The 26,941-nt window shown below is 57.4% G+C and overlaps 2 protein-coding genes across 2 annotated transcripts in view; both read right to left on the bottom strand.

Annotated features, from left to right (window-relative positions):
* Positions 1-15,946, bottom strand: part of WDR97 (WD repeat domain 97) — a 49,979-nt gene extending 34,033 nt beyond the window's left edge. Inside the window, exons 1-13 of the mRNA XM_063131389.1 lie at positions 15,941-15,946; positions 14,812-14,915; positions 14,647-14,729; positions 11,604-11,818; positions 10,500-11,089; positions 9,093-9,214; positions 7,727-8,387; positions 6,081-6,229; positions 4,813-5,049; positions 4,623-4,713; positions 3,574-3,706; positions 3,223-3,350; positions 1,516-1,585 (exon numbers count right to left, since the gene is read on the bottom strand). Coding sequence (XP_062987459.1) covers positions 1,516-1,585; positions 3,223-3,350; positions 3,574-3,706; positions 4,623-4,713; positions 4,813-5,049; positions 6,081-6,229; positions 7,727-8,387; positions 9,093-9,214; positions 10,500-11,089; positions 11,604-11,818; positions 14,647-14,729; positions 14,812-14,915; positions 15,941-15,946 — 2,589 coding nt within the window. The remainder of the gene's footprint in view (positions 1-1,515; positions 1,586-3,222; positions 3,351-3,573; positions 3,707-4,622; positions 4,714-4,812; positions 5,050-6,080; positions 6,230-7,726; positions 8,388-9,092; positions 9,215-10,499; positions 11,090-11,603; positions 11,819-14,646; positions 14,730-14,811; positions 14,916-15,940) is intronic.
* Positions 15,947-18,682: 2,736 nt separating this feature from the next.
* MAF1 (MAF1 homolog, negative regulator of RNA polymerase III) lies at positions 18,683-26,045 on the bottom strand. The gene is made up of 8 exons (XM_063131256.1): positions 25,786-26,045; positions 23,563-23,703; positions 22,608-22,736; positions 22,339-22,504; positions 21,020-21,141; positions 20,778-20,897; positions 20,552-20,671; positions 18,683-20,385 (listed from the first exon to the last, which is right to left on the bottom strand). Exons 2-8 carry the CDS (start codon positions 23,643-23,645, stop codon positions 20,364-20,366), a joined length of 762 nt encoding a protein of 253 aa, XP_062987326.1. The 5' UTR covers positions 23,646-23,703; positions 25,786-26,045; the 3' UTR covers positions 18,683-20,363.
* Positions 26,046-26,941: the final 896 nt, after the last annotated feature.

The following is a 26,941-nucleotide window of genomic DNA, read 5'->3' on the forward strand; positions in this document are numbered from 1 at the left end:
TCCATGGCCGAGTGGGGACTAGAACCCGGATCTCCTGACTCCCAGTCCGAAACTCTAGCCACTACACCACACTGGCTACTGTCAAAGAGCTGCCGCTTGAAAGGATGCCCCAGAATTCAAAGAGCAGCCGGTCTAACCCCCCTGATGCCACAGGGCCACACAGAGCTTTCCCTGAGAGACCTTTGCCCAATCAGCTCTGGCAGGCCCCAAGAAGACCCACACTTTTGGACAAGGCCTTTCCCTGGGCCTGCAGGGCCTTCACCCCCCTCCTCTCCAGGAGTGGCCGGAGGCATGCTGCATTGTCCAGGTCAGGGATCTCAGGGGCTCTAGCCAGGCCCCAGGTGCGTTTGGGACTCCTCTCTCATGACCGTTAGCCTTTGGACTTCCAGAGTACAACAAAGGATTCTGATGAGAATAAGGAACACGCTACTACTCCCTCGTGGGTAGGACACCAGTGCCTTATATAGGGTGCTCTTGGCCAGGGAACGCAGCCTTGCCGTTGCCCTCTAGCTAAGAGGAGTCCCTAGCAGAAAATCCTCCCCAACCTCTCAGGCTAAAACATCAGGAGGGGCAGAGCTGACTACACTATAGGTCTTGTCAGTCTACATAAGACTTCAGTTGGCTTTTGCTCCCTGCTGAGACAACATTCTCCTATTGTCACATGTGAGAGTTTCAACTGGCAAGACCCCCTTGGAGCTACCTTAGGCCCAATTTTCTTCCTGCTTTGATCCGAATATCAGGTGCTACCAGCTTCCAATGTGAACTTCAAAGAGCCACAGAACAAGACAGGCTGCACATGACTCCACTGGCACCCCTCAGAAGGCTGCTTCCTCCCCAGGCTGATCCTTCTCCTCTTCTGGGCCATGGAAGCACCGTTAAAAGGAGTACGATGAATGAGCTCTTCTGCACGTAATATCCTGATCTGGCATGATCTCGTACTCCCAAAGAATCCCACCGGACACACTCGTTTGCCCAGACTTCCCTTGAATTTCCCAAAGGGATTTAGACTTAATTATCAAACTCAATGGTAATGTAATAGCCCAGGTGCCCCTGAAAAAAAGAGATCATGGCTAAGATGGGAGCATCTACGCCCGTGTCATTTATGCCCACTGCTTTTTGATCTGTCCTCAGTAGTTAGAAGTGAACGTTTCCTTCCTGCTGGAGACCCTTATAAAAGGGCAGCACAATCCCCTCTTCATCTTGACTTGAGGCAAGGATAGGAGAATCTAACTTTTGCTCTCCCACAAAGCCTCCCAATAATAATAATAATAATAATAATAATAATAATAATAATAATACATATTTCTTACCCGCCTCTCCATTTTGATCGAGGCAGGGAACAACAGTAAATGCAAAATACATCTTGCCTGTGTTCATTGTGAGCTGAGCACAAGACACCCAGATGTGGCTTCCATGAGTGCCAAGAAGAGGGCTGCTCTTACTTTCTGGTCTCGGCAACAAGGCTATTACCACCCAAAATGGCCTGGTCTTGCCACTTGTATTGGCAACGCTTACCTTGCCAGGGATGCCACCAATCACCCTTGATTCTTGCAAGTCCATCTGGCGGGATGCAGGCAGAGGTGACCTGTGTGGATAGGATAGGTATGGACATAAACTGTGCTGTACAGAGTAGAACAATAAAATAGCAAAACCCTGCCGCATAGGCTTACGTTCTAATAGAATCATAATAAAACAATAAGGAGGGGAAGAGAATGCACCAAACAGGCACAGGGTAGAGTACAACTAACAGTATAAAAGTCAGATCAAAATCAAGTTTTAAAAGCTTTAGAAAAAAGAAAAGTTTTTAGCTGAGCTAAAGTTGGGACAGCTGCTGGTCTATGGTGCAAGAGCCCGGTGTCACGTCCCCCTGCCTGGACCCATCCTCTGGCACCAGTGAGGACTCCAGAGACAGAAGAAACCATCACTAATCCAATCCCCACCAGGCCAGGGCCTTCCAGGTCAGAGGAGGAGCCTCTACCTGCCTCCACAGAGGCAGAGGACACTCCCCCGTGACAGCTTTCACCACCACCCTTCAGGAGCCACTGGCCACAGATAAGGCTGCAGCCCTTTAAGAACACAAAACCACAAGAACAGCCCTGAGGCTGGATCAGGCCAAGAGTCCATCTAGTCCAGCACTCTGTGGCCAACCAACTGTGCGTTGGCCACAGAGAGAAAAATGCCCCTCCGCACTCTCCGCACTCTCCACACCAGGCATCATTTTGTACGTCTTGATCATGTCCCCCTCACTTGCCTTTTCTCTAAGACAAACAGTCCCAGGTGCTGCAACCTCTCCTCACGGGGGAGATGCTCCAGGCCCTTGACTGTTTCGCTTGTGCTTATCTGCACCTTTTCCTGCTCTACAATATCTCTTTTAAGATACAAGGACCAGAACTGTACACAGTATTGCAGGTATGGTCACACCATAGATTTGTACGAGGGCAGGATGATCGTGGCCATTTTATTCTCAATTCCTTTCCTAATTATGCCTAACATGGAGTTTGCCTTTTTCAGAGCCACCAGACACTGGGAGATACTTTCATCGCTTTAACCACCCCAATCCCAAGATCTCATAGAATCATAGAATCTTAGAATAGCAGAGTTGGCCTACAAGGCCATCGAGTCCAACCCCCTGCTCAATGCAGGAATCCACCCTAAAGCATCCCTGACAGATGCTTGTCCAGCTGCCTCTTGAAGGCCTCGAGTGTGGGAGAGCCCACAACCTCCTTAGGTAACTGATTCCATTGTCGTACCGCTCTAACAGTCAGGAAGTTTTTCCTGATGTCCAGCTGGAATCTGGCTTCCTTTAACTTGAGTCCATTATTCCGTGTCCTGCACTCTGGGAGGATCGAGAAGAGATCCCGGCCCTCCTACGTGTGACAGCCTTTCAAGTATTTGAAGTGTGCTCTAATGTCTCCCCTCCATCTTCTCTTCTCCAGGCTAAACCCGCCCAGTTCTTTCAGTCTCTCTTCACAGGGCTTTGTTTCCAGACCCCTGATCATCCTCCCTTCCCTCCTCTGAACACGCTCCAGCTTGTCTGCGTCCTTCTTGAATTGTGGAGCCCAGAACTGGACGCAATACTCTTTCCTGTTCAGTCACTGCTAGCTCAGCAGACGTGTGAAGTTGGGGTTGTTATTTTTATTTTTTTGCATTGAATGGCACCTGCCATTTGATGCCCATTCTCTCCCCCCAACCCAGCTAATCTGGGTCCCTCAGCTGACTTACTCAGTTTCCTCCAGGGGTGGTTCCTGCTTCAGCCGCCTGATGTTCTCCCTGACAAGGTCCTCAAAGCAGGAGTCACTGATGGGGAGGGGGACATCCTTGAGGGGCTCCAGGAACTTTTCACACAGCAGCTGCGAGAGGAAGAGGAGGAGGAGGAGGAAGAGGAGTCGCCCAATTCCACGGAGCACAAGAGGCGACATTTGCAGGCCCCGCGTAAATGGGCCTCCCAGCTGCATGGAAATCCCCCAAGAGCACAACTCAGGTGGGAGCTTGTGTCTGGGTGTCTGCAGGGGGGGCTCCATGGCCTGTGTTCCCCCTGACCCACCCCCAGCAAGGGCTAGCAGGCAGCCCCACCTTCATCTTGTAGTAGCTGGGCAGGTACTTGCTATGGTGGATGAGGTAGAGGTGCCGCTCAATGCCAACTAGCAGGTCTCCCCAGTGGTTGGCAAAAGCCAGGCTCTCCGGGATGGTGTTCAGCTTCAGGTGCCTGCCGTGGACAATCATAGAATAGTAGAGTTGGAAGCCTACAAGGCCATGGAGTCCCACCCCCTGCTCAAGGCAGGAATCCACCCTAAAGCATCCCTGACAGATGGCTGTCCAGGCAGGATGTGGGGCGTGGGTGGGTGGGGGTGGACTCTGCTTGATGCCCCGGCCTCAGCAGCCCTCTCGGACAGCCAGTGGCAAGGGAGCCAAAGGCCACGGGCATAGGGCTACGGGGAACCACACACAACTAGCAACCTGGCCTTAAAAGAGTACAAATACAGGTAGATCACATTAATCTCCACTTTAAAGAAAACACATTCAGCCATCGTGGGCAAGACAATGTTGGTGGTCCGAAAGGTAGGTATAAATGGAAACATACGTTTAATAAAATTGGAAAAATCAAGGGGAGGCGGAAGATACCTTCCGAGGGCATCTACACTGGGTGCTCCAGAGGCAGCTGAGGAAGGAAGGGGAGGGGAGGAGGTCTGTGGGCCTTTGCATGCCACAGAGGAGGGAGGGAGGGAGGGAGGGGGGTGGTTCTCGATGGAGAGGTGGAAGGAGCAGCCGGCACAGCACAGAAGGCCCCACTGCTCGCCAGCCTCAGAAGTGGCCGTGGGTCCCCAAGCAGCGGGCATCCCACAGGCCTCGGGCACAAGCGGCCACGTTCTCCCAGAAACAAGTCCGACCCACATCCACGGCACGTGCAGCCAAAGGTCCCCGCGCTCCTAGTTTGCCGCATCGCCGCTGGGGCCGAAAGCCACGTGGGGCCAAATGCCCACGGCAGGCCAGCGCCACCCCCCGGAACCAGGAAGGACTGGACACAGCCAGAGGCCGCCCCTGCCCTCCGGCAGCCCCCATCGGCTGCTCAGAGTCAGGGGTGGGCAGGGAAGGAGCCCGGCCCGGCCCGGCCCGCCACGCACCGCAGCAGCTTGTTCTTGATGTCCCAGACCTTCACGGAGCCGTCTCTGCTGGCCGAGGCAAAGAGCTTCAGGTTGGGGCAGCAGCAGAGGCCTGGTGAGAGGGGGGGGGGGGCGCAGCATCTGTGAGACCCCGGAGCCACGGCCCCCTGGATCCGCCCCTTTCCAGCGCTGCCCCACAGCCCGCGCCCACCCGTGATGCCGTCCTGGGCGTCGTCCTCGGGCCCGTGCTCAGCCCGCGTCTGCGTCATCAGGTTGTAGTAGACGATGCTGTAGGTCACGGTGTCCGGGTCCTGGAAGGCCACCGCCAGCGTCTCTCCCAGAGAGCACAGGTGCGACACGGGCGAGGCGCAGGAGAAGCACAGGAGCGGGACCAGGCACTCCTCCGCGTAGGGGAAGAGGCGCCACAGCTTCACCGTGAGATCGGCACCTGTGCCGGGGGGGCAAGGACAGGCGCGAGGCCGGCGTTAAGCTCCCGTGGCCCGCGCACGCGGTGGGCCGGGCGTTGCGCTCGCTCTGGCCGTCGCGAAGGAGCCCCTGGGGCTGTTCACAGCCTCCGCCTGCTTGGCTGGGCTGGCTCAGCGTGCTCTGGGGGCACCAGCAGCAGCGCCCAGGCGCCGAGGCCCAGGAACCGTAAGGAGCGAGAGACGCGCCGCGAGCGGCAAGCAGGCCCTTGCGCAGCGCCTCCGACTTCTTCTCCTTCACAGACTTTCTCAGGGGGTGGGACTCGATGGCCTTGGAGGCCCCTTCCCACTCTGCGATTCTATGATTCTATGATTCTTAGTAAGGAAAAAAGGACGGAAGCAGCCCTGAAGGGGAGGGGAGGGGGGGGCAGGAGTTGGACGCCTGGAAGAGGCTGCCGCCTGGAGCCGGCAGCCCGTGGACAAGGCAGAGCGATGGCGCAATAAAAGCCCACATCTGGACGCCCACCCCTAGAAAACAAGTCCCCACCTGCTGGAAAACTCAGTCTCTCCCCCTGCCCAAATTCCAGGGGAGCTGCTGGAGATGGCTGGCTGAAGGCTCAGGGAAAGCAGCAGGGAAGACCCTTCTGCCGGGGAGAAAAAGGCCCTCTTGTCCTTGGAGGACCCCCCCCCCCAAGACAAGCTCCTTCTCTGTGCCAGAGCAACCCCTTCCCTCCTCCACCACCACCGTGTTGGCTCTTCACCCCACCCCACCCCCTGCCATTCCTTAACACACACACACACACACACACCTATTTCAACCTCAGTCCTTCTCCCAAGCCCCCTCCTGTTGGTAGAAAACACCCCTCGTGTTTTCGGTATGGACCTGTGAAGCAAGGGGTGTGTGTGTGCGTGTGTGTCTCCTGGGACTGCTGCCTCTCTCCCTCGCCCACCTGCGTGCTGAGCAGGGCGCTGCCTTTGCTGGGGCCTGGGGCTGTCCACCCTGGCCGCCCTGTGACCCTGGGGGCCCGGTCCTTGGATTTGCCCAGCTAGGACTCACCTGCTGAAATGACACATGTCTGGGTGGGGTATTCAGCCAGCACCGTGACTGGTTTAGTGCCGTGAGCCTCCACCGTGTACTGGATCCGGCCTGAAAACCATTCCACCGCACTGAGGGACCCGTTCTGATGCCCCAGAAATAGCAAGTACCTGGCAGGAGGAGTCAAACATGGTCACAAACACACATTGCAAACTAGCAGATTGAGGGGTGGGGGGAATCCCGTGGAGGGGGAAGGAGTAAGACGGACGGACAGACAGACAGACAGAGGGAATCCAAAGCACAGGATTCAAAGGTATGTTTGGCCCTCGCTCAGGAGAGTCTCAGAAGCCCCGGCTCTAAAAGTGGGCGAGGGGGACCGGCCGTGGCTGGGCGGGCTGCAGCCTCCTCCAGAACCTGAACCGTCTCCAGAGGGATCAGATTTTATACACTTCCAGATTGCCTTAGGGATGCTTTAGGGTGGATCCCTGCATTGAGCAGGGGGTTGGACTTGATGGCCTTGTAGGCCCCTTCCAACTCTGCTATTCTGTGATTCTGTGAACAGCCTGGTCCCGCAGAGCACAAACGTTACCAGCCCCGCAGCAGGGTGTGTGCATAGGTGGGTGGGTGGGGGGCACGGGGAGGCAGCTGAGGAACGCAACGCTCACCCTCCCACCACCCCATCCCGGCTTTGTGCAGCTGTGGAGTCCGTCCTGTCTTTCTCCGCCACAGTGACAAGAGGGCAGGATCCGGGGAAGCATCTGGAGGAGGGAACCAAAACAGCCACCCCCCCGCTTCGCATCCATGCAGTGGTCCCTGCCGAAGAAGGAAAGCGCCACGGGGCTTGAGCCACCCAGCAGCCAGGACTCCTTGGGGCTGGGTTCCGGAGATACTGACTCAACACTGAGGGAGCGGCAGTTGGGGGGTGGGAGCCCCCCCCCCGAGGAAGTCTTGCTAATCCACACACACATACCACAGGGGTGTCCTGGCACTGCAAACAGGCTCCAGGGCTGAAGCTAGAGAAGAGCTCCTGGGCTACGGCAGCCTCCACCAGAGGCGGCAGATCTGTTCGGGAGAACGGCATCCCACGGCCGGGGCTGGCAGGGCCGAAGGGAGCAGCTCCCTGCCCACGACCACCTCAAGGTGCTCACGCCGCTACCCACCGGTGTTCAAACACCCTCCGCCCCAGGACTCCCCTGGTCTTTGCACTGCCGGGCAGGCTCTGCGGGACATCGTGAGGCACGGCCAGCCACCTCCAAATCGCGACACCCCCCCGCCTCAAGCCCTCTATTCAGGGCCACGTTGAGAGGTCACCCAACGCTGTCATCCTCTTCCCTGATCTTGACCGCCAAAGTTCCGCTCTGTTCCTGGACCTACGGTGATGGGGCCTCTCCCCGTGCCCCAGGCTTCAGGGCCCTCCTACTCAGCGTGGCCCGTGACCGGTCAGCCGGACTGCAACCCAGCCTGACGCCAGCCACCTGCCCACCCGCGCCCATGTGTCGGCTGTTGCGCCTTGGGTGCGGAGTCCAGGCTCTGCGCAAATACCCCTCTACTAAGGAAGGGTAAATGGGGCTCCTGGGCAGGGCAGGGCAGGGGCCCCAGCAGGCTTTCGCCCGGGGCCTGGGGCCGGGCCCAGGCGGTTCCCTGCGCTGAGACGCCACACGCCGCACCTGTTTTTGTCCTGCATTTTGAGTGGGACTTTCTGCCACGGCTTCCGGTGGCCTTTGTTCTCGGTCACTTGCAGCCACGTGCTGTAGGCCCCCTTGGGGTCGACGGTGTGGCTGTAGAGCAGGAGGCAGCAGGGCCGGGAGTCCCAGGAGCCGGCGGGCGTGTGCTTCTTGACCACCATGGGGTCGGCCGCGGCGTTGGCGCGCAAGAGGGCGCCGTGCTCTGTCAGCACAAAGAGGGTCTCCCGGGGCAAGCAGTAGGCCACGTCCCGGGCCTGGCAAGGCAGCTCCAGCAAGAGGGCAGCGTGGGCTTGGCCACTCTCCGCGTCCAGCAGCCTCACCGTGGAATCCTGGCAGGCACAGAGGATGCGGATGGGGAAGTCGCCCACCGCCTTCAGGTTGAAGCAGCTGAGGCGCTTGACGGGGGAGCCCAGGAGTGTGTGCAGCGAGTAGAGCTGGTTGATCTTCCAGACGTTCAGGGACGAGCCGGAGATGGAGACGACGTGGGACGCGGTTTTGGTCTCCAGGGCCTCCACCGGCTCCGAGATGTGGACCTGATCCACCTGGTCGATGGTGTCAAGGTTCCACGTGCGAATGGTGCCGTCTTGGGAGGCAGAGAAGATGAGGGGCCTCTGAGGGTAGATGGTCACAGCAATCACCGGCGCTGTGGGCACAAGGCGGGTGGGCCGAGGGTGGGGGAGCGTGAGAGGGCACGACAAAGCGGGCGAGACATCCACGGTCCGGAGGGAGCAAGCAGCGGGGGGCGGGCGGACGGGCACACCAGCAGCTCCTCCCCAGCCTTGGTGGGTGAATTAAAGCAGCCGGGGAGGGACCGTCTGCTTCACCTTTCAAAAGGGCTGCCCGAAGGAGAACCGTCTCCCTCTCATCCTCCCTCAGGGGCTGCTTCCTTTCCTAACACCTAGGCACAGCCCCCCCCCCCCATTCACGACCATCACCCTTTCTTGCCGGAGGCTCAGAGGACAAGGCAAAGATCCCAGGAGGGCAGACCTATCGGCAGCTAGTAGCTGTGATCACTAAGAAGGAAACGGCCTTATGCCTGCAGCAGCTCTGTGCCAGCCAGAAATGCAGCAGGTAAAGCCTTTTCAATGCATTTTCATGCTGATGAAAGCTTCATCTGATGAATTTCTGCCAGTCATGCAGCTGTTCTATATTGGGAGAAGGTGGCAATCGTACCCATAGCCGTGGGCCAATCAATCGGGTGCTTTACCTGCAAAAGAGCCGGGATGCCCCTTGCCTAAGAGGAGGAGAGGGGCCAGGCGCCCAACTCTGCCCTTGCCAGCTATGGGTCACGGGAGGTGGGGGGAGGGACTTGAGGCCCTTCGCTACGTGGGCACATGCCCATACTCACCGGTGTGGCCCACGAAAACCGTCTGGATGTTCCAGTCCTTGTCCCAGACCTTGATGGTTGTGTCTCGGGAGGCCGTAACAGCACAGCCAATGGCTTCGCAGTAGGTAATATCCGTGATCACCCTGGGGGAGAAGCGGAGGAGCCCCATGAGAACAGTGCGGACAGCTGTAGGCAAGCCTCTACTTCTCCACCTGGGAGTAAGCCCTATTGAAGCCAGTCAGACTTACTTCTGAGTAGACAGGCATGGCACTGCACTGGGAAGCAGCCTACACCAGGGACCAGCACCCTGGTGGTTGCTTCCAAATGAGAACTGACTGGGGAATCACCACGGCTCGGTCCGCCACGTTTTCCACGTGTCGCCATCCCTTTGTAACCCTCCTTTTTCTTACTGGAGAAAGTCCAGACTTTTTAGGGTTAGGTTCTGCTGTCACTGCACTTTGATACTATTGTGGTGGTTTTGTCATTTACTTGCTGCTTATTTAGATCTGTTTTTGCAGTTGTGAATTTAAAATATTATCTGCATTAGCTGTCTTGGATGGTTCAGTTTGGGACTAGAAAGGTGGGACATAGATACTCTTAAACAGACTGGCTGCCTCTTGAAGGCCTCTAGTGTGGGAGAACCCACCACCTCCCTAGGTCATGGGCTCCATTGTCATACTGCTCTAACAGGACATTTTTCCTAATGTTCAGCCAGAATCTGGCTTCCTGTAACTTGAGCCCATTATTCCATGTCCTGCACTCTGGGAGGATGGAGAAGAGATCCTGGCCCTCCTCTGTGTGACAACCTTTGAAGTCTTTGAAGAGTGCTCTCATGTCTCCCCTCAATTTTCTCTTCTCCAGGCTAAACATGCCCAGTTCTCTCAGTCTCTCAGCAGCACGAGCCTCATGCAGTTACTAACCAGTCCTGGACCACCACAGATTTTATAAATCCCCCCTTGCATTTTCAATTAATTGTAAGATCAGCATGCGTGCACACACCACCTCAGAATCCCCCCTCCCACATCCGTATCCCTCCACTTCCACTTCCTCCAGGGCTTGTCATCGTCATCCAAGGGCCGGTCAGCCAGATTCTGCAAGCCAAGATATTCATGCAAAAGGGGAGCAACATCTAGATTTTCTAATCTGGGGGAGCTTCCTTGTGGAAACTTGGAAGCTGCACTGCAGGACGTCACAGGCCTGGACTGTGGTTTTGACGATGTGGCTCGGCTGGGTTTTCACAACCCAGTTTGCGCTCCCGCCTCCCCACCCAAGGGGCCCAGGCATTCCTGTGCGTTAACGAGGAGGCCTGGCAGATCCTGGCCACAGCTCCATGCCCCAGGGGATGGTGCAGGACGGCCATTCCCTGCCCTCGGCGGTACCGTGTTCCCGGCACGCTCCTGGCTCTGCCTGGGCCGACGGAGGCCTCACCTGCTATGGAGCTCCTTCTTGAAGGAGAGGAGCTTGCCCTTGGAGACATCGAAGGCAGCAGCGCCAGTGTCACAAGCCGCAAAGCAGCGCTGGCTCCCCGCGCTGCCGCCCCCCAAGACGAGGTGCCTGAAGGCGTCGCTGGGCACCAGGCCCTGGCTCACTGTGATGAGGCAGTGCAGGCTCCGGAAGCCATAGCGGAAGTCCCAGAGGGTCAGGTTGCCCTCACCCACGGTCACGATCCGGTTCAGCTGCTCGCTGTAACGGCCACAGCGGATGGGCACCGTGGACTGCACCTGGGAGAGCGGCTGGAAGTCAGAGTCCAACACTTGGAGCCCCCCCTTGTCCCAGGCTACGAACCGGTCCACTTCGGTGGCGTGCAGGAGCCCGGCCATGGGGGCGGGGGCTCTCTTGCAGCTCCTGTAGGTCCCGTCCTCCTTCAAGAAGTGCAGCAGGTTCGCCGAGTCCAGCACCACAAAGATCCGCCGGAGCGAATCATGAGCCACGTGGCGCACGGGGCTGGCAAAGGCAACGCGGCACAGGTGCTGCAGGCCGTGGCTCAGGTAGGCCACCTTCATCTCCTCGTTCTTCATCTACAATGCAGGAAGAGGAGGAGGAGGAAGCAGCAGTAGCAGCACAGCTGCCGGCAGAAAGACCCTGTGGCTCAGGAGTGCCCCCCCTCCCCCTCGCCTGGAAGGCAAGCCCTGCTCTGGCCTTGGATAGGGACCAACCCACGTGGGTCCTCCCCAGGTGACGTCTCCTCTCTGTATTCACCTGCCCTCAGCTACCCTGCAGGGCTGCCAGTGTGGATGGGCTGCATCAGCAGAGGGCACAGGGGTCCCACGCAGCTCTTCCCATGGCTCCTCCGTGGGAGCACATCCTGCCAACTAAGGGAGCTCTGCCCACTTGCCCAGGCTCCTGGCTACTAGCCCTGATAGGAACGATCCCACTGCAAGCGTGTGCGCGAATGTGCACATGCCTGCGAGATGGGGAGGAGCATCCTGCTCCGTGGAAAAGCCGGGGCGCCGAGTGGAAAGGAGAGGGGAGGGACAGGAAGACAGACGGGAGGGGGACACCTCTGGGGAGCTGCCAGGGGCTCCCAGGTACCTTTTCCACGGCATGCCGGAAGCCTTTCTGGAGCATGCGCCAGTGCCGTCGCCCGGTGGCCTGCCGCGTGCTTTGGGGCGCCTCCTGGGCCCCACCTGCCGCCTCCTGGGCCCCATCCGCCTCCTTCTGGGCCCCATCCGCCTCCTCTTCCTTTTTCTTCTTTTCACCCAGCTGTGAGTGCAGGGACAGTCTCTTTCTTCTCCCCAGCTGACTCGCTGTTGGAGGAAAGAGCAGGAAATGTGGCTGGGACAAGCCACCCAATGACCTGCCCCCCCCCCGCTTTCATTGCCCCTCTTTGCAGGAGATGCTGCAATGTGCCTCCCCTCAGAAATCACTCAGAAGAATGCCCCATGCGCAGGGGCAGGCAGCTCAGGGTCCCCAAGTGCAGCCTACTCACAGGTGCCGCCCTGCATCTCTGCCACTCTTGCAAGTGCTGCCTTTCTCCTCACGGCAGACGGGTCCCTCAGTCTCCCTTCCACGCATCAGAAGAGGACAGGGCGAGCAAAGAAACTGTCCTCCCAGAGCGGACAACAGTGAGGCTTCAACCTGTTTCCAAGGCCCGGGCTCAGCTCTGAAACCTGAAAAGGTGAAATGAAGGCAGTGCAAGGCCAGCACGGGGGGCTTTTGCCTCATCCTTAGGGAACCGCCATCAGCCCCAGCACATCCAGGCACAGGGAGAAGGCCGGGCTTCCCAATCAGAAGGTGCAACATCCAGGCATGCGTGAACGAGCATGCACCCCCCCTATCTTAAATTAAGCACTGCTTGGAAAGCAACAGCCTCGTTAGCAAAGATCACACGAGGAAAGACCACTGGAGTTAGGGCCTTCTCTGTGGTGGCCCCTGCTCTGTGGAATTCCCTCTCCAGTAGTACACAGCTAGCCCCACTTGTTGCTGTTTTTAAGAGGTTTTAAGAACTTGTTTGTTCTTCTTTAGCTTTCAGTCAGAGCTTTTTCATTATACATGCTGCTTTTGCTACTGGCTTATCTTAAATTGGTTTAAAAAATAATTTATGATTTGCTGCCTTGTGAGAATCAAAGGTGGCTAAGAAATGTATTAAATAAATCAATACAGGGCTTCTCCAGATCCAGCAAACCCCCCGCAGCCTTACTGGGGCTTTGGCTTCTGGAGTCTTCGCAGGTTTAAAGATCAACACACACACTACGCACACACACAACCCCTTGTTTTTGCCAGGTCCTTCTCATATGTTTCAGTTTGACTGCCAGCAGATAGCGCTGCTTTATAGCACATTTTCCATTTCTTACTGCATTTTCAGGTTTTATAAAATGACAGATTCCCACTTGGAAATGGTGGGAGAGGCATCAGATGATGACAACGTCATGAAAAGGAATGCAAACTTCAGTGAGTGACCAATCACGAGCGTGCAATAAACTGCTCATGGGGAGAAGCTCACGGTCATGTGCGGGTTTTCTTCATGGCAGCAGCTTTTGCTCAGCTGCTGTCCCAGGAAGCAGAGGTCTGAGCTCAGGAGTCTTCAGCTTAGGGGAGGCAGTGGTAGCCGGTGGTCTGTGGTAGCCCTGTCAGGGCTAGGAGGGAGTCTTCCTATGTTATGGACAGCTGGGGAATTGGAGGACAGGTCAGACGACTTGCTCTTAGGCGTCCCCAATGGCTAGTCTTCACCCATATGGGGTTAGCAAAAAGGCAGCTACACATTTTAGAAATAAAGATTTAATCCATATTATTTTAAACTGAAACCCCACCTCACTCAAGTTGTCTTTTTCCCCAGGACAGTTTGCACAAAATTGATAATTAGAATGATAAAATAAATAAAACTAAACAGCATAAAATCAATTCAATTAACTTCATTGTGTGACTTTGCATGTTCTATCACATGTTGCTCAAAATGACAATACAATTCACATAAACCCTCAGAATGAAACCCAATTCAGACTGCTTTTAATTATGAGTGTTTAGGGCTAGAGTAGTTTTATTGATGTAGCGGTACAGTTTTTAGATCTTGTTTATTTTTTCTTGTACACCACCTTGAGAAAATTCTGCATTTTGAAAGGCGGCTTATAGCTCCCCTAGATTAACATTGAGCAGGGGTTTGGACTTGATGGCCTTATAGGCCCCTTCCAACTCTACTATTCTGATTCTATGATTAAATAAATACATAAAGAGCCAGTGTGGTGTAGTGGTTACAGCGTTGGACTGGGAGTCGGGAGATCCAGGTTCTAGTCCCCACTCAGCCATGGAAACCCACTGGGTGACTTTGGGCCAGTCCCAGACTCTCAGCCCAACCCACCTCACAGGGTTGTTGTTGTGAGGATAACATGGAGAAGAGGAGGAGGATTATGTACGCTGCCTTGGGTTCCTTAACAGGGAAAAAGGCGGGAAATAAATGTAATAAAAATAATATATAAATAAAACTGGGTCTGCCTAGAGCAGCCTTCCTCAATCTGGGGCGCTCCAGATGTGTTGGACTACAACTCCCAGAATGCCCCAGCCAGCTCCAGGTTGAGGGAGGCTGGCCTAGAGGGATTGCACAGACCCCAATGAGAAGCGGTAGCCAGATCTTCTCTCTGGCCTGGACAGAGAAGTTTCTCTCGTAGCTTCCCCCACTCCCCCCAAAAAGAAGCAGCACAGGAAGCCACCTAGAAAAGCTGGAAAGAGGCCAACAGCTCAGCCAGCCCTAAAGAGTATCACTTAGACTTCTACTAGAGAGAAAAATCACATCGGTGTCAGCAAACAAACAAAAACTTACAACAACCCTGTAAAGTAGGCCCGTGCTATTCTGCCCCTATTGCAAACGGGGGGCAGAGGCAGAGAGGCAGTGGTGGCCTGCCTGGCAGAGATGAGCACGAAATGCCCCGGGCCGCTGCCCCAAGCCAGCCCCCACAGCTGCAGGCGAAACCTATCATCCCCGGGCCCGTTGCAAAGGGACCTGGGGCTCCCATCCCACCCCAGACACAGCCGCCTCCTGGGCCAGCCAGGTCCCCGGGGTCTGGCCATGCTGCCGCTGCTCAGGGCGGGAGGAAGGTCTTGGCCTGGCCGGTCCCTGCACTGCTCGGAGCAGCAAGCGCACCTGCACAAGTCTGGAGGCGAAGCTGCGTGGGGCCCAGGAGCAGGGCCTGGGAGAGGCAGTTGGCCACCTCAGCAGGGCCAGGCCTGAACCTAGGGCAGCAGAGCCCCCCCGGGGCTTGGGGCCCCCTCCACCTCCCACTTCCCCACAGCTGGGCAGCCACGTTACCTCAGGGCCTGCAGGTGGCTGGGCCGGGCCAGGTGAGCCGAGTTGCCACGGAGACCAGCGTTCTGTTGACAAGCTGGGATGGCCCAGCCCCGGTTGCAGGAAGCCTGGTGGCAGCAGCCGTGCCCAACAGGGTGGCCAAGCTGGTCCTCCTGGGCTTAAGGCACGGGGCGCGATGCCTTGAGCCCAGCTGGGGGCGCGATGCTGTACCAGTCCTCACGAACGTCAGGGCCTCTGCGGGTCTGGACAGGCCCATTTGCCCCCGGGGCGTCTAGGGTGGCAGGCTCGGCATGGGACCCTGCCCAGAAACAAGCCGCCTTCCCTTGCCTCGTCCCTTTTGTCCCTGGCTTTCCCCTCAAGTGGGTGGGGTGAGTAGGGTGACCCTATGAAAAGGAGGACCGGGCTCCTGTATCTTTAAACAGTTGCGTAGAAAAGGGAATATCAGTAAGTGTCATTTGTATGCATGTCACACCTGGTGAAATTTCCTCTTCATCACAACAGTTAAAGCTGCAGGAGCTATACTGCAGCTATACTGTGACGAGATTTAAAAGAGGGCAGGGCACCTGCAGCTTTAACTGTTGTGATGAAGAGGAAATTTCACCAGGTTCTCCATATATACAATTCCTGCTGAAATTCCCTTTTCAATACAACTGTTAAAGATACAGGAGCCCTGTCCTCCTTTTCATATGGTCACCCTAGGGGTGGTGTGGTGTGGGGTGGTGTGGGAGTGGGCAGCTGTTCCTCGGGAAGAAAAGTTGAGTCCAAAGAAGATGTGTGGGACTGAGGTTTGCAAAGGTTTCCCACCCGGCTCCCCTCTGCACCCCCACAAGATCGGTCATCTTCCCTGGAGCGCTTCAGGGGAGGAGGAGGAGGAGATCTTGTCATTGCCATGGCGGACTGCTGTGCTCAGCAGGATCCTTCCCCCTTACTCCAGGGCACACTGAGGGGCTGAGCACCGTGTGCTTCGGTCCTAGAGAGCAAGGCAGTCGGGCGGTCACCTCCGATGAAGGGACGCGTCACGCGCAAAAGGGCAGAGGCTGGCGATGCACCCGGAGCGCCATTACCCGAAGTGTCCAGACACCCCTTTGCAATGGGGCCATTAAGAACCAGAACAAAATGGCTGCAGAACTACCGTCATCGTGGTGGTGGTGGTGGGATGCAGATTGGCACCACTTTCCCTCGTGCCTTTGACAGATCTCCAGGTTCAGCCTCCACACAACGGTGATGGGGGAAGGGATGGAGCAGCACCTGGCCAGGAACACCCAATACACTGCCCAAAGGTGGCACCCTAGAAACCCCAAAGCGCCCCCCCCCATTTTATAAACCGTCCAGAGAGCTTCGGCTATTGGGCGGTATAGAAATGCAATAAACAACTAAATCCTTGGGTAACAGCACCAAGGGCAGGTGAACGGCTACAGATGCCACCGCTATTGCCCCCCCCCCCAGCCCTCTGGCCTGCATCCCTTGGCTCTTTGGGACCAGCAAGGACAAGAAAACGGCACTCTGGGAATGGCCTGGTGCTGCCCAAGGTGACCCCACATCTCCCAGGCAGGCTGCAGCCCCCGAAGACAAGCAGAGGAACAAGACTGGGCTTCTGGTGAGAGGAGGTGGGAGGCGGACATTGGGCCCCCGGAAGAGGCCGGCTTGACTGAAGAATTCCACCCTGCGGTTTGAACATTGACAGGTCCAGACCGAATCCCTCGTTAGCCCCCGTTACCACAAGGCCTTCAGCAGGATAACAGGAGAAATGGTTCCCACCCGACCTCCATTGGCCCTCCTGGCATTTGGGGCTTCCACCCGTGGGATCCTGCCCCGCTCCCTGAACGCCACAGCTGGGGCCCCGTGGCTGACCGGCCACATCCTTCTCCTACAGTCGTTTTACTCCAAAGGATGAAACTTCCACGCAAGTGAAATTAGACAAATCCACACGTATTGGTACGTGGCTTATTTCATTTTTTTGCCCCAGAAACTTTTTTTTAAATTGTGCCGTCAGTTTTCTAGACCTCACCAGACCCCCGATGTTTGTAACACACAGTTAAGTCCCCTTCTCTCTTCCCCCCAATGTGTATTTCTTTGGGTAGGATGGGGGGAGATTGATAATCAGACCAAGCCAATGTCATTGGTAAATTATGTTTTAGATAGAAATGAAGTTCTAAATCAACACATGGGAGAGGGCTTTCTCTATTGTGGCACCCTGACTGTGGAATGCCCTCCCCTTGGAGGCCCGACTGGCACCAACGCGGACTGTTTTGGCGCCAAGTAAAAACATGGCTTTTTAATAAAGGCTAGAATGGTTAAGTTCACCTGGCTTGCACATTGTTTTAACTGTTTTCATTGTTTTTACTGCTTTTAAATTATATATTGGTTTTAACTCGATAGTTTATTTTGTTTTCAGCTGTGTATATTTATTGTTTTATATTGTATGATTTTATCTGTACGCCGCCCTGAAACCCTAGTGATATAGGGCAGGATACAAATGTTTTAAATAAATAAATAAATAAATATGTGCAGGTGGAGGACCCCTCCCCGGCTGCCCACGTTTTCTCAGGGCCTGTTAGTGCAAATCTCTTCAGGCCACACTGCAACCCATGGTGGCTCTTAGTTCATAGAATCATAGAATAGCAGAGTTGGAAGGGGCCTACAAGGCCATCGAGTCCAACCCCCTGCTCAATGCAGGAATCCCCCCTGAAGCATCCCTGACAGATGCTTGTCCAGCTGCCTCTTGAAGGCCTCTAGGGTGGGAGAGCCCACAACATGACTGCTGGGTGAGATGCAATCTTTCCCCCATGGATCGGACAGTCTTTGCTTTGAAATACTTGCAGTGCTGCAAGTTGGTGCATTTCTAAATGGCAAGAGAAAAAACTGTTCATCTCAGCAGCTTCCAAAGTCCACCAGCAGATGGAAATCACTGAGACAGACAGATGCCAGCAGCAGCAGCAGCTGCTGCCTCTCTCCCCGCCCCGGGTGCATCAGAGACAGCTCTGGTTAAAGCTCTGGCTTGAGGTTTCCCCATCAAACCAAACCAAAAGTCAGAGAAGAGCCACAACTTTTCTAGGCCAGGGCTGGCCATTTGGAGGGCCACTGCTAGCTGGCATCAACAACCCCGGGCTCAGCGATCTCACAGCTCCTGCCCTCCTCCTTCGAGCGAGGAGATGTCCCAAGACGGCTTTGCCCTAACAGACACCTGGTCAGCATCCCCCCTTCTGCCTTTAGGAGGGACTTGGACCACGGGGCATTTTATAGGGAGTTGTATTTTTTACTTATTGAACATGCATATGTTTATTCATTATCTACAGTTTTTCCTCAGATTTTTAATATCATGTAATTATTTTGTATGTGTGAGTTCGGGTATATTTGGAAATGTAAAAGTTAAATAAAAATTGAGATTTTTTTTTAAAACATACACACACACACACACACACACCGATACTGGGCTAGATGGACCCAGGGTCTGACTCTGCCCGGCCGCTTCCTGTGTTCAACGGATGAGGTCCTTGTAACACAGTCATGAGGGGTACAATTCACTGCTGTGATGTAAGGGCTGGATTTTAAGGGGGGGGTGAAGGTGAAAGAATTCTACAGCTAAGCAAGCGGCTTTGTTGGTCTTCTCCAAGAGAAGGTGCTCATCTTTATAGGGGCAACCAAAAGATCCGTGAGAAACAGGACCAGACAGCCTGGGCAGGGCAGGAAAGGGCAATGGTGAAGGTTGGAGCCCCCCTTTAAAGCCCATGCCCCCCCAGTCACTGTTCCAGCCCCAGCCTTGCCCCCTCCCAGCAGCAAAGGCATCCCTGAAGGGCTCGCAGCGAAGACTCTTCACGTCGCCCCCCCTTCTCCTTCAAGGAAACAGAGCAAGGGTCCCCAAAGACACGTTACATCACAGAGAAAAAAAACTTTTATAGCCGCACCAATAATTGCTAGGCAACATAGTTAAACCGGGGAGGAGGCAAACAAGCCAGTGAATTTAAATGGGGGGGGGAGGGAAGCCCAGCGGGGGCCAAATCCAGGCTGCCCCCCCCCCTAAACAGCCACTCTCTTCCAGGCAGGTGAATTGCGCAGACAGCGGGGTGGGGTGGGGTGGGAACTGGAGTGTGCCTGCCTGGGCCGGCTCTGGGGCCAGTTACTCCCCCCCAGTTACTCCTCTACCCCACTCAAAACACAAAGGGCGGGGGGGGGATGGACACCCTGGAAAACAGCTCTGTTCCTCCCCCTTGGCTCAAGGCAGCCCTGGTGTCAGTGGCAGCTGAGCTCCTGGTTCCACCACCTGCCAGAGAACTACCCCCAAAGCCCCCCGGGGCAGGCAGGGAGCAGAGCTCTGCTGGGCTCTTAGCTGACCCAGCCGCCTCTGTCTGAGAAGGTCTGGTCCGCACAGAGCCGCTGCCCCTCCCTCGTTGCAGCTGGCGGCAGCAGAAGCTTGTGTCTCGGGGCGGGAGTGCCGCCGCCGCCAACAGTGCCCCCCCTGCGCCACACCCACCACAATCAGCCCCTTAAGGCCCGCTCTCTTGGCCCCCCCCCCGAAGAATCAGTCAGTGCAAAAGAAGGAATTGGGGGGGGGAGATGGGCATTTTCACAGCAGCACAGTACAGGCAGCTCGGGGGGGGGAAGGGGACCACGGGGGCCTCCGCGTGGCCCACCTGCTCTGTCAGCACCAGAGTCCCTTCCCCTCTTGAGTGAAGGAGTGCCGAGTGAGGCTTTGTCCACGGAGCAACGGGTCCACGAAGCTTCGGGCGGGGTGGAGGACGGGCGGAGCAGCCGATTGTGGAGGGAGGCTGCTCCTTGCAGGCAGCAGGAGGGCATCGGGGGGGGGGGGGGTCAGGCCTCAATACAAAAATAAAACTCTAGGAGCCCTTGGGGAGCGCAAAGCAGCAACGTCACCCAGACGCCCAACCCTGACTTCTGCCAGTCCAGCTTCAGCTCACTCCATGCCAAATGTCTGTTGTGGTTAGAAATGTGGGAGGGGGAGGTCCCGAGGGAGCCCCCCCCCCAGCAAACGCAGCTTCTGCCTGTCAGCCAGCCGCTCGTACGCCGCAGCTTCAGGAAGGGTAGAGACACTTGCCAATGGAGCCGGGGCGGGGGCAGAAAGAGCCCCCAGGGAGACTTGAAACAGACGGACGATTCCCACAGTCAGTCAGCCGAGGGGGGAGGGATTCAGCACCATGAGGCAGGGAGGCAGGGAGGCAGGGAGGGAGGGGGGCCACCATCCCAACTCCGGCCAGGCGGCACCTCCGCACCAGGGCTGCCAACAGACGGAGTTCACTCTGCCCCGGCCTGGAACAGGACATCTGTCTGGGATGGTCCTCCTGCCCTCCTGGGGAACGGCAGGGCAAGAAATCCAAGCGGGGGCGCCGAGCCCTCTACGGTGAAGCACAGCAGGCGGGCCGCTGCACACTGGCCACATCCTGTCCATCCGGAGGCACCAGCTGATCACGCAGCATCCACAAGGCGGGCGGCCGGGCGGGCGGGCGGGCAGGCAGAGTGACGCAGCGCCAGATTGGCTCGGGGAACACGCTGGAGGAGCCATCGGGGCGGGGCAGGGCAGGGGGGCAGGGGCCAAGGCGTCACATGCAGACCACTTGTCTCCTGCAGAGAGAAAAGGCACCGAGGGAAGGAGGAGCGCTGGCAGAGGCCCAGGCCAGCCCCCCCAGCCTCTGCAGTCACCCCTCAGGGCAGCTCAGCAGCAGCCCGGGCCCCAGCCAAGGGCAGAGGCGTTTCCCCGCTTTCAGCCGGAGGCTTCCCCTCCCCTCACCTGTCCTCCTCAATGCCGCCCCCGTCCTGGTCGCAGCTGCCGGCCGTCTCCTCCGCATCGTCCTCGCTCAGGTCCATATTCAACTCGTTCCCAGCCTCCGGGTGAGGGTACGTGGAGCCACTGGGAAGACAAGCCACGCCTCAGTATGCGGCCGGCCCCTTGGGACCGAGCGGCAGCGGAGGGGCCAGCAAACGGCGGGGGCAGCCGGGGGCTCACGGGGCCTGACCTGATGGAGCGACAGGTGAAGAAGACCATCCGCTTCAGCCGCTTGTTATAGAAGAAGTAGTTGAAGGACCACAGGCTGCCCTCCTCGCCAAACGGGTCCGAGTCCAGGTCTGGGTTGTAGCTGCAGAGCCGGAGAAAAAGGGGCCGTCAGCTGCTTCCCCGGCCCACCTCTGCCTCCAGAGAGCCTAAGCGGCCGGCCGGGGCTGAGGCCAGCCCTCGGCACCCCCGTGGCCGGAAGCCCACCTGTAGATGTCGCACTCGGAGAGGCAGATCTCCTGGTCTACCGCGTCCCACAACTGAGGCTTCAGCGCGTTGAAATCTTCCCGCACAGCAGAGAAAAGGCTGCAGTTCACTGCATTCACCACCTGAAACAGACCCAGGACTCTGGCTGGGTTCTTACACAGCACATGTGTGTGTGTCTGTATGTGCGTGTGTGTTGCTACTCAGTCGCCCAGCACTTCTGGGGCTGGGGATCCAAAGGGAAGGGGCCAGCCCCAGGACCCAGGAGCCTGAGATGCCCCCCGACGAAGGTGGACAGCCGTCCTTGGCGCTCCGGGAAATGGTCTTTTGCCTGGTGCTGTGAGGGCCATGTGGGCAAGCAGGACCACTGTGGAGACTGGAGAAGACCTAGCCACGTTGGCTCATCCTGCAGCAGTGGGTGGAGGCTCCAGTGAAAGCCACGTGGGACTCAGCAGCCTTCCACGTAGGAAAGGGGACTGGATGTAACGGTCTCTGCCCCTCCCCCCCGCCCCATGCAGCTAACGTGGACGCTGCTTCGGAGGAAGGCGCTGAGGAGGCCTCTCTGCAAGGCCTTCGGTCGCATAGATGCCAGGCTACCTGTAACAGGGATGGGGCTGTGCCAGAGGGGCATCCCCACCCCTAAATAAAGCCTCCGGGGCAAAAGGCCTGTCAGCAAAAAGAACGCAGGGCTGCTTCCCACGGGTGGGTGGGTGTTGTCTATTATTTATTTAGTTATTACTTACTTATATAATATTTATTTATTACATTTATATCCTGCCTTTTTCCTCCAAGGAACCCAAGGCAGCGTACATAATCCTCCTCCTCCTCTCCATGTTATCCTCACAACAACAACCCTGTGAGGTAGGCTGGGCTGAGAGTCTGGGACTGGCCCAAATTCACCCAGTGGGTTTCCATGGCCAAGTGGGGACTAGAACCCGGATCTCCCGACTCCCAGTCCAACACCTTATCTATTACACCACGCTGACTCCCACTGTGGCGGTGGAATAACATTCCTGCTCAACATGGGAGAGGAAAACCTGCAGGGAGTTGGAGCCTCGTGGCCAGGAAATCCCCCCCCCCCACCTGCTACAGTCCACTCCCTGGACATCTGGGGTGACTGTTCTACTGCTCAGGCGCTCCTCAAGCAGTCTGTACCCAGGGGGACGGCAGCAGCGGGGGCAGACTTCATGGGATGGAGCAAGCCTGCTGAGGCACCGCAAGGCCCAAGACGCCAGGGAGAGGGGAGCGCCAAGGGCTTGCTGGCCCCGGGGCAGGGGGGGAGGGGCTCACAGCGAGATGGCAGAGCGGGGGGGGGCACTTACCCAGTTGAGGCTTGGCTCCCGGCTGAACTCGTGGCTCTTGGCAGCGCTGAAGTCATAGTCTGGCCGGAAGGACTCGTTGAGCGTTGCGATCAGGTAGAAGAGGGTCTTGCGGCTGCATTTGTCACTGAGGGGCCCCTCCTCGTCGCCACTTTGGCTCTTGCTGAGCCTAGCACACAAGGCACGCCTTGCTCAATGGCCCTTCTCAGAGTAGAGCCGGAGAAGCCGTTCTGGGGGCGGGGGGCGGGGGGCTGAGGCGGGGCCGCACGTACCTGCTCGGGCTGATGCCAGTGGTCTGCGGCGGCGACAGGGCCTCCAGCACGTGGGGCTGGCCCTCCTGGCAGAACTGCTTGAAGAGGTGCTTGTCGTCCCCGGCCATCTTGCACGAGTAGCTCTCGATCCTGCAGGGAGACAGACAGCTCTGAGCGGCCGGGGCAGCCCGCAATCCTCCAGGAGCAAAGGGCCCAGGAGAGCCTGAGAAGCAGGGAGGACTGGCAGGCCCCTGCCTCGCAGAGCCCGGAAGCACCAAGGAGCCAGGCGCCACACTCCGGCCACACCGGCTCCAGGCCTTTGGGTCATTTTTGCGCTTTGCACCACAACCCTGAGAGACCTTGCAAAAATACAAAACAGTCCATGAACACTTATGCGATAATCAGCTTACTGGTCTTTCAAGATGCTGCAAGACCAGGAGGGATGAGAAGCAGCCCATCACGGTGCCCACACTGACAACCTGATCCAGAAGGAGGCCGTAGCTGACGATGTCCAAAGCTCCTGAGAGGTCCGGGAGAACTAACTGGGCCAGACTGCTACTGTCCAGCTCTCAGCACGGGCCGTCCAGCAGGGTGACGGAGGGACTCTCAGGCCCTGAACATTCAAAGCAGCAGGGCCCACCCCTTCCCTCCATGGGCCCCCTACTCACACGCTCCAACCTGCCTCACCCAACCAGGTCTTGCTAACATCTGCCAGGTTGGCTGCGTTATCCCTGGGGTTCTCTGGTTGACTGAACTAGTAGTTCATAGCAGCCCTTTAAGGCTCAAATGGATTATTGGCACAGCAGCCAGGGCGAAATGGGAGGCGCCTGTTCTCAACACTCCGCCACCCCACCCCAGCTGACAAGTTTCTCTTTAAAAACCAGGCTGTGGATTTGAAGAGGCTGATGAGCTGCAGACAAGCACCTGTGGGCCAAGATGAGCGAGACAGATGTTTCCCCACGAAGGAGCCCCTCACCTGCCAATGATGTGCACGTCTCCTGTCTCCACTGTCAGCTGGGAGTTTATGGCTTCAAAACTGGAGTTTTCCAACAGCTTCATTGTTGTACTTCCTGGTGTCAGAACAATTCTCAGTACTACGGCTATGAGGTTGAACTTCCTGGAGGAGATGGAGAGAGAAGAGATCATCAGCCACACCCACGGGAAAAGAAGGCCGGGGTTCCCCGGAAAAGGCCACTCCACAAGGGGAACTAGGCTCAGAGCAGAGCAAAAGGCAGGCACGAAGGCAGCCTCTGGGCTTGGAAAGATGGGCCACCAGCCCTGGTTGCCTCTTCTAGCAGTGACTCCAAGAAGGAATGCAACCACCCCACTCCCAAAGCCTCCAGTCAACAGCCCAGAATACAAGGACGGGTGTTTTGCAATGGCCACGCCTTGGGCTTTCCCATCCACACCTCTGCTCTCCAGGTAACATCCAGCTTGGAGGACGTGTGGCACTTCTGCGTGTTCAGCGGTGTCTGATTCTAGACTTCACGCAAGCTTGGTCCCTTTCCAGGTGCCTCTGAGGCTGGTCAGAACGTGAGCCTGGGTGGGAGAACGAGCTCTGCTCTTGTGGTGTGCAAGGTCTGCTCTCTCAGGCCGCAAGTGTGACACAGAATCATAGAATAGCAGAGTTGGAAGGGGCCTGTAAGGCCATCGAGTCCAACCCCCTGCTCAAGGCAGGAATCCACCCTAAAGCATCCCTGACAGATGCTTGTCCAGCTGCCTCTTGAAGGCCTCTAGTGCAGGAGAGCCCACAACCTCCCTAGGTAACTGGTTCCATTGTTGTACTGCTCTAACAGTCAGGAAGTTTTTCCTGATGTCCAGCTGGAATGTGGCTTCCTTTAACTTGAGCCCATTATTCCGTGTCCTGCACTCTGGGAGGATCAAGAAGAGATCCTGGCCATCCTCTGTGTGACAACCTTTGAAGTCTTTGAAGAGTGCTCTCATGTCTCCCCTCAATCTTCTCTTCTCCAGGCTCAACATGCCCAGTTCTTTCAGTCTCTCTTCATAGGGCTTTGTTTCCAGACCCTTGATCATCCTGGTTGCCCTCCTTTGAACATGCTCCAGCTTGTCTGCGTCCTTCTTGAATTGTGGAGCCCAGAACTGGATGCAATACTCTAGATGAGGCCTAACCAATGCCGAATAGAAAGGAACCAGTACCTCATGCGATTTGGAAGCTATACTTCTCTTAATGCAGCCCAAAACAGCATTGGCCTTTCTTGCAGTCATATCGCACTGTTGGCTAATATTCAGCTTGTGATCTACAACAATTCCAAGATCCTTCTCGTTTGTAGTATTGCTGAGCCAAGTATCCCCCATCTTGTAACTGTGCATTTGCTTTCTATTTCCTAGATGTAAAACGTGGCATTTATCCCTCTTAAATTTCATTCTGTTGTTTTCAGCCCAGCGCTCCAGCCTAGGGTTCTGGATTTTCAGCCCAACCCCTCCCCAAGGCTGCAAGTGTGACGTGGGAACCCCCCCCCCTCCCTCCCACAAGTGCTCAGAGAAGGTTGGTATATAGAATCATAGAATAGCAGGGTTGGAAGGGGCCTCCAAGGCCATCGCGTCCAACCCCCTGCCCCTGCTCAATGTCCAAGGGTCCGGTTTTGCGGACAACCCAGAGGGCCAAGGGGCCTCAGATCCCATCGTCCCCTGCTGCAAGGACCCACGGGCGGCCCTGGGGGAGGCCGACAGGTGGAGGTGTTGCCGCCGACGCTGCCAAGGCTGCTGTTCCGCAGTCAAGTTTGCTACGCAGACTTGTGTGGGTTTCTCCGCTGTTCAACCTTCGCAGAACCCGAGGGCGTCCCTGACTGCGGCTCTGCCGATGAGGAGGAGCAGGAGGAGGAGGAGGAGGATTTCGACCTGGGCCTGACTTGCAACCGTTGCTTGGAGATGTGACACCGCACCGCCCGGGTTGGAGCCGGGTCCGCCGTGGGAATCCACGCAGGAGGGGTCCGGCCCCGCCTTCCTCCTTCGCTGGACTCCGTCGCCCTGCTGTCATCGCGGCAAGGGGCAGGGAAACTACACCTCCCAGGATGCCGCGCGCCGCAGAGACGCCCTGCCGCCAAGAGACTCCGGCTCCCAGGGTGCCCCGCGCCAGGGTGGCGGGCGCTGGCAGGGCCCCCGCGGCGCGGGGCATGCCGGGAAGCGTAGTCCTGCGCCGACGCCGACGCCCCCCCCCCCGGGCGGCGCCGTTACTGACCTGCTTCCTCCTCCCGGTCCTCGGCCGGCTGCTTCAGGGCCTGAGGGCCGTCGAGCGGCGCAGTCTCCGGAGGGAACTCGACTCGGGCGCCGCCGCCTCAGCCGCCGCCGCCCGTCTCCTCCAAGCGGCCCGCCGGGGCCCTGCTCGCCTCGACATGGCCCCGACTAATCGGGACGATACGGCCGACTAATCGAACCCCCGCGCCGCCGCTGTCCGTCCGTCCGTCCGTCCCGCTGAGCGAAGCGACGGTCTCTACTCCTCTCAGGACGACAACAAGAGCGAGCGGCTCCGCCCTGCGCGAGCAGTGATTGGGCTCTCGCCAGCGTCCCGGTCCCTATTGGCGGGGGAGGGTGCCAATCGCAGGGACTGGAGCACTCCAGTGGCTGGCCTTGACGTTAATCAACCGCGGCGCCCCGCCTTCGAGGCAGGACCGTCCTTCGATTGGCTGCGGCCTCAAGGGCGCTGTTTGGCCGACTGAGGAACAAAGACGGAGGGCGGCTGTCACTCAATGGGGGAGTGGCCCCGCCCTCTTCGGAGAGGGCGGGCTCTTGCCGTCTGGCAAGGCGCCTCGTTGGCCAACGGCGGTGTCACGCAAAGGCGGTTGCCGCGTATTGGTCCTTAGCTTATACGGGGCTCTAGGCGAGCGAGGGCACCTCTTTTTGCAGGGCTCCGTCCCAGGCGGCAGGAGCAGCAGCAGCTCCAGGTGGGTCTGGGAAAACGCCAGAGAGCCGCTGCTGCCAGTCAGTGCTGGGCTACGTGGACCAGGGTTTGACTCAGGACGCGGCAGCTCCCGCTGTCCCGAAGAGAGGCCGGCAGCGACGGGCCAGCGAGGCTACGGCGGCGCCCTACATGGACGGCTACGAGGGCAGAGCGCGCGGGAGGGCCGGGCGCAGGCCACGACAGGGGGAGCCCCAGCCAGGCCTGGCCCTGGCCTACTTCGCCCAGTACTGTCGACGCGGACCGGCAGCAGCAGCAGCAGCAGCCAGACCTGGAGATGCTGCCGGGCCGGGGGTGGAACCACTGAGCCACGGACCTCCTCATGCTCCTCCGGCCCGGGGCCGTTGCTGCTGTTGACGCCGCACGTTTATTTATTCTTTATTTAAATAAATACGCATTCTTGTTCAATACAAATTAGTGCACATTTTAAATGAACGAA

This window comes from Elgaria multicarinata, chromosome 7 (genome assembly GCF_023053635.1).
Source record: "Elgaria multicarinata webbii isolate HBS135686 ecotype San Diego chromosome 7, rElgMul1.1.pri, whole genome shotgun sequence".
Lineage (NCBI taxonomy): Eukaryota > Metazoa > Chordata > Lepidosauria > Squamata > Anguidae > Elgaria > Elgaria multicarinata.

Excerpts from the sequence above, each read along its gene's own strand:
- MAF1 (XM_063131256.1), bottom strand. The coding sequence starts at position 23,645 with ATGAAGCTGTTGGAAAACTCCAGTTTTGAAGCCATAAACTCCCAGCTG. Across the intron at positions 22,737-23,562 it reads GACGTGCACATCATTGGCAG|GATCGAGAGCTACTCGTGCA; the intron begins GTGAGGGGCTCC and ends GTCTCCCTGCAG. Across the intron at positions 20,386-20,551 it reads GGCGGCATTGAGGAGGACAG|GAGACAAGTGGTCTGCATGT; the intron begins GTGAGGGGAGGG and ends TTCTCTCTGCAG.